General features: G+C 31.4%; 1 protein-coding gene across 1 annotated transcript; it reads right to left on the minus strand.

Moving 5' to 3' along the window:
• Nucleotides 1–1,756: 1,756 nt before the first annotated feature.
• LOC125614697 (putative zinc finger protein 702) lies at nucleotides 1,757–3,869 on the minus strand. Its single transcript, XM_048797609.1, has 2 exons — nucleotides 3,497–3,869; nucleotides 1,757–3,244 (listed from the first exon to the last, which is right to left on the minus strand). Exons 1-2 carry the CDS (start codon nucleotides 3,825–3,827, stop codon nucleotides 3,027–3,029), a joined length of 549 nt encoding a protein of 182 aa, XP_048653566.1. The 5' UTR covers nucleotides 3,828–3,869; the 3' UTR covers nucleotides 1,757–3,026.
• Between the last annotated feature and the right edge of the window lie 1,430 nt (nucleotides 3,870–5,299).

Genomic DNA, 5,299 nt, shown 5'->3' on the forward strand with positions numbered 1-5,299 from the left:
ATGATGTACACACGCATTATAACTCTTCCCACAGTTCTTGCTCACAAGTTATAATATTGCAACATATACATATTCAAATAATTTAACTAAAATCAATGTTTGTGGGGTTTTTGTTGACCCAAAGGGCTAACACATGTAGAAAATATAGAATAATTTATGGGGTTTTGGTATTTGAATACAACTTGTAGTCCAGTGGCTCATTTGAATAAAAATAGTTTTCTCCCTAATGGCATGGTACCTGTTAGACCTAAAAAGGAACAGGTTTAGTTTATAATGTAATTCAATATATAAAAACTCAGTTGCACAGAAGTTTAAGGAGACCATGCCATATATAATTTATCCTATAATCTGAAATGTATAACAGTGCTTATAAATTATAAGATAGAATAAAAAGAGGTCTCTAATGTCAAAAGATAATAAAATAAATTGTGGGAGATGTAAATATTTACATCATTTTAATTTTTTTCTTGGTTTTATTTACTCGTGGAGTGTCCAAGGCTATATAAGGTTGTTTTTATATAAAATTTTTAGAGTTCAGTCAAGTTTCTTCAGGGGTTACTCTGAAGGAGTACAAAATAAATGCTTGGGTTCCTCAGTCTTTTTTTTTCCTTACTAGACTTACCAACAACTAGGATAGGTCAGTGTCCTGTTCACCACATGAATTCCATGGAAACACTGAAAATAGCTCCCTCTTCAATGACTTCTTTAAATAAAATATGCACTGTAAGTTCTCAGTCTCAGGGTATTCATAATCTCCATGATTTAAAGATTTTATGGACTTTCCAGAGTTTCACAGGTTTTAAAAGTCATTACATAAGGTAAAATGTTAATGTTGTAATTCAATATATAAAAATCTGTGGCTTATTTTCATATATCTCTATGTCCTTCTTATAACTGTCTTAATTTCTCCATAAATACAAATAAAAAAGTATAAACATCTGACTTACACAAATTATATTTCCCAAATAAGTTTGATTAAAATGTGGGAAATAATTAAGAGATGTTACAGTACTACTTACCAAATAGTATGTTTTACTGTTATATACATCCTTTACTCAAGTGGATATTGAGTAAAGGATTGAGTAAAGGATTGAGTAAAGGATATTGAGTAAAGTAAATATTATCTCTGAGATAATAACATGATTCAATATATGAGTATTAACATGTTAACAAATATTTATGTATATGAACACATTGCATATTGTAAATATAGGTAACAAATACACTGTGAACTGGGCATTATGATTCATGCCTGTAATCCAAGAAAATTGAGAAGCTGAGGACTTTCACAGGTTCAAAGTCAGCCTCAGCAGCTTAGTGAAGTCTTAAGCAATTTAGCAAAACCTAGTTTGAAAGTTTTAAAAAGAGGACAGGAGGCCTGGGAATGTGTCTCAGTGGTTAAACATTCCTAAATTCAATTCACAGTACAAAAATATAGTTTAAGATATTACAATTTAATGTAAAATCTGAGGAAAAAATTTCTTATAATTGCTTTCTCCAGTATTAAAAAGTGAGAATATTTAGTAATCTTTGATTTATAAGAAGTTCATAACCTGTCAAAGATGAGCTATCTCCACTATGCATGTATGATATTTATGATTGTTATTTTAACTATATCACCTAATAATTTTTAATAAATTTTAACAAAAAGCTTAAGACAATTACTTATTTTCTATATTTAAATAAGTTTCCTCTTTCTGATCCTCATATACTTCAAGGTTTAAAGAATAAGTAATGACTTTACTATATTTTTATATTTGTCAATGTGTTTTTTATAAATGTTTTGCTGTTATATCAGGCATATACTTTGGACAAATGTTGTTCAGCCTTTAGAACAGACATGAGGTTTCAGATGTTAAATAAATTTAAAATTTGAATAAGGTTTGAAAACATTATTTAACTTCTTAGAATTTCTGGGAGTATGAATTTTCCATTGATCAGTAATGTTTGAGCAACAGATGGCCAAAAGCTTTGAAAGATTTTTTTCCACTTGTATTCACTCTAACCATAACCAGTACATATTCTCAGGTTCATAGTAATCACTCTAACCAGTACCTATCCAGGTACAGAGTAATGGGTAAACAAGTGTTGGAGACTTTGTCACATTGTCAGTTTTTATATTTGGATAATTTCTCTCTGATATGATCATTTTGGAATGGATTAAATTTTGGCCCATTCTTAAAGAAATGGTACAGTATTCTCATATGTAGAGCTTGTCTCCAGTATGGTTTTTCTGATGTCTAGTAATATATGATATATGATTAAAATCTTGGTCACATTCTTCACATTGGTTGGGCTTCTCCCTACAATGAATTCTGCTATGGGAAATACGGTCTATTTTTTTGACTAAAAAGCTTTGCCACATTGTTTACATTTGTAGAGCTTCTCTTCACTGTTAGTTCTGCTGTGGTTAATAAGAATCAATTCTTTGTTAAAAGCTTTATCACATTGTTCACATTTATAGGGCTTCTCTTCACTGTGTTATTCTGTGGATAATAAGGACTGATTTGGTTTTAAAAGCTTTATCACATTCTTCACATTTGTAGGGCTTCTCTCAGTGTGAGTTCTGCTGTGGTTAATAAGGTACATTTTTTGACTAAAAGATTTGCCACATTCTTTACATTTGGAGGGCTTTTCTTCAGTGAGTTATGCTGTGGTAATATGCTTTTCCTACAAGCTTTTTTCATATCTTCACATTGTAGGACCTCTCTCCAGTATGAATTCTGCTCTGGATAATAAGGATTGATTTTTTCTTTAAAAGATTTATCACTTTCTTTACCTTTGTGGGGCTACTCTCCAGTGTGAGTTCTTCTGTGGTAAATAAAGCCTATTTTTTGACTGAAAGCTTTGCCACATTTTTCACATTTGTATTTCTTCTCTCCAGTGTGAGTTCTCTGTGGCATATTAGGTGTGATTGTTGACTAAAAGCTGTGCCACATTCTGCACATCTGTAGAGTTTCCATCCAGTATGAATTCTGCTTTGGATAATAAGAACTGATTTGCTTTTAAATGCTGTATTACATTCTTCACAATTGTAGGGCTTCTCTCCAGTGAGTTCTACTGTGGTAAATGAGGCTTGATTTTTGACTAAAAGCTTTGTCACATTCTTCAAATTTGTAGGGCTTTGCTCCAGTGTGAGTTCTGCTGTGGTTAAGAAGGCCTGTTTTACAACTAAAAGCTTTGCCACATTCTTTACATTTGTAGGGCTTCTCTCCAGTGTGAGTTCTTCTGTGGCAAATAAGGCCTGTTTTTTGATGAAAAGCTTTGCCACATTCCTCACAATTGTAGGGCATCTCTCTAGTGTAAATTCTTCTGTGGCGAATAAGGTCTTTTTTTTGTCTAAAAGTTTTGCCACATTCTTCACATTTGTACGGCTTCTCTCCAGTATGAGTTCTTCTGTGGATAATAAGGATTAATTTCATTTTAAAATTCTTATCACATTCTTCACATTTATAGGGCTTCTCTCCAGTGTGAGTTCTTCTGTGGTAAATAAGACCTGTTTTTTGACAAAAAGCTTTGCCACATTCCTCACATTTGTAGGGCTTCTCTCCAGTGTGAGTTCTTCTGTGGTAAATAAGGCCTGTTTTTTGACTAAAAGTTTTGCCACATTCTTCACATTTGTAGGGCTTCTCTCCAGTGTGAATTCTGCTGTGACATATTAGATAAGATTGTTGACTAAAAGTTTTGCCACATTCTTCACATTTGTAGTGTTTCTCTCCAATATGAATTCTCTGGTGGTGAACAAGGCTGGATTTTTGATAATATAATTTCTGATGTTCACACTCACTTAGAGTTTTCCATATTTTTTCTTTGTTGTAAATGTCCATATTTTCTACTTATCACTTTTTGAAATATATATTTTTTCCCTGTGCTAGTGAAAATTGTTGGGCATGATGAGAATTCATGGCTGAAATGAAATCCAAATAAATATGAGTTTACTAACTAAACTGGGATGAATATATTTTGCATAATAACCTATACAATTATAGCAATGTAAAAACATTGGCACTGGTGCAGATTAGGAAATCCAAAGTCATCATTACTCCATAAGTATATAAGTTAAATAAAAATGTAAAGATTGATTTACCAGTAAAAATTATTCAAACTATTGTAGAGACCACAGTATCCAAGCTGAGTACATTACAAAGTAGAATAATACAGTAGAGGAAAGAAAAGTATGTTACTTTTATCAACCATAGCCTTTCTTTCTCTATCATATAGCATGGTGTATTTAGGAAATATCTACCAGCTGTCTTCACTCATGGTAGAATGAGGGAAATACAAAACATATACAAAAGTTTGGTATTTTTTGAAGAGTGTCTGAAAATAGGTTTCTATCCACCATAAACACAAACCTGGAAATAACAGGTAGATTTTGGATGATAATACAACAGATATTCAGTAAGTGTAAAGAGGGTATGGAAATTTAAGAAGAAATATGGACAAAAATTTTAATGAGAAATATACATATATGTGTCTAGAAGATTTTCAATTAAAACAAGATTGAAAGTCTATAAAAACCTTTCACAGCCTATGTCCATATCCCGTGGATGAAGCCAAACACAAAGCAATCAAAATAATTAATGGCTTTAAAAAAAAGTTATTATTTTCTTATATGTTTCACTGACAAGTTTAACTTTGTATTTACTAACATCACGGTATTTGAAAGTATATATACAAGGTGAAATGACTAAATGAAGTGAATTAGCATATGCATTATCCCATATAATTATCAATTTTGTGCTTACAAATTATTGCATTCATTCCATTACTATTTAATCAAGAATATAATACACCACATTCACTATGTGGTACAAAAAATCTCTTGACCTTCTAATGCTTATTAAAATAAAAATTCGCAGACTTTGACTAACAATATATCAACAATGCACAAAACACAGTACATGGTTAGGACAATTATACTCTCTAAATTTCTGACTTCCAAATATAAGTCAGATGCTCCTGAAACTGACCCTCTGCTATATTTCACTTAATGCAAAGTCCTGCATCTTCATATTATAATATTTTAAATGGCAACATATTTCTTTTTATAGCTAAATAATAATAACATATAAATACAGTATTTTTACTTATTTAATCATTGATGGGCACATAAATTGGGCCCATATCTTGAGTATTGAGAACAATGTTTGCAATAGACCCAATAGTGGAGACATCTCCAAAACATGCTGATTTAATCACTTATGCATACATATTTAGTACTGGCATTTCTGAATCATGCAGTCATTCAACATTTAATTTTCATGTGTCATGCTTGAAATTAAGTTTAAGGGTGCTA

This window comes from Marmota marmota, unplaced genomic scaffold (assembly GCF_001458135.2).
Source record: "Marmota marmota marmota unplaced genomic scaffold, marMar, whole genome shotgun sequence".
Classification (NCBI taxonomy): Eukaryota; Metazoa; Chordata; class Mammalia; order Rodentia; family Sciuridae; genus Marmota; species Marmota marmota.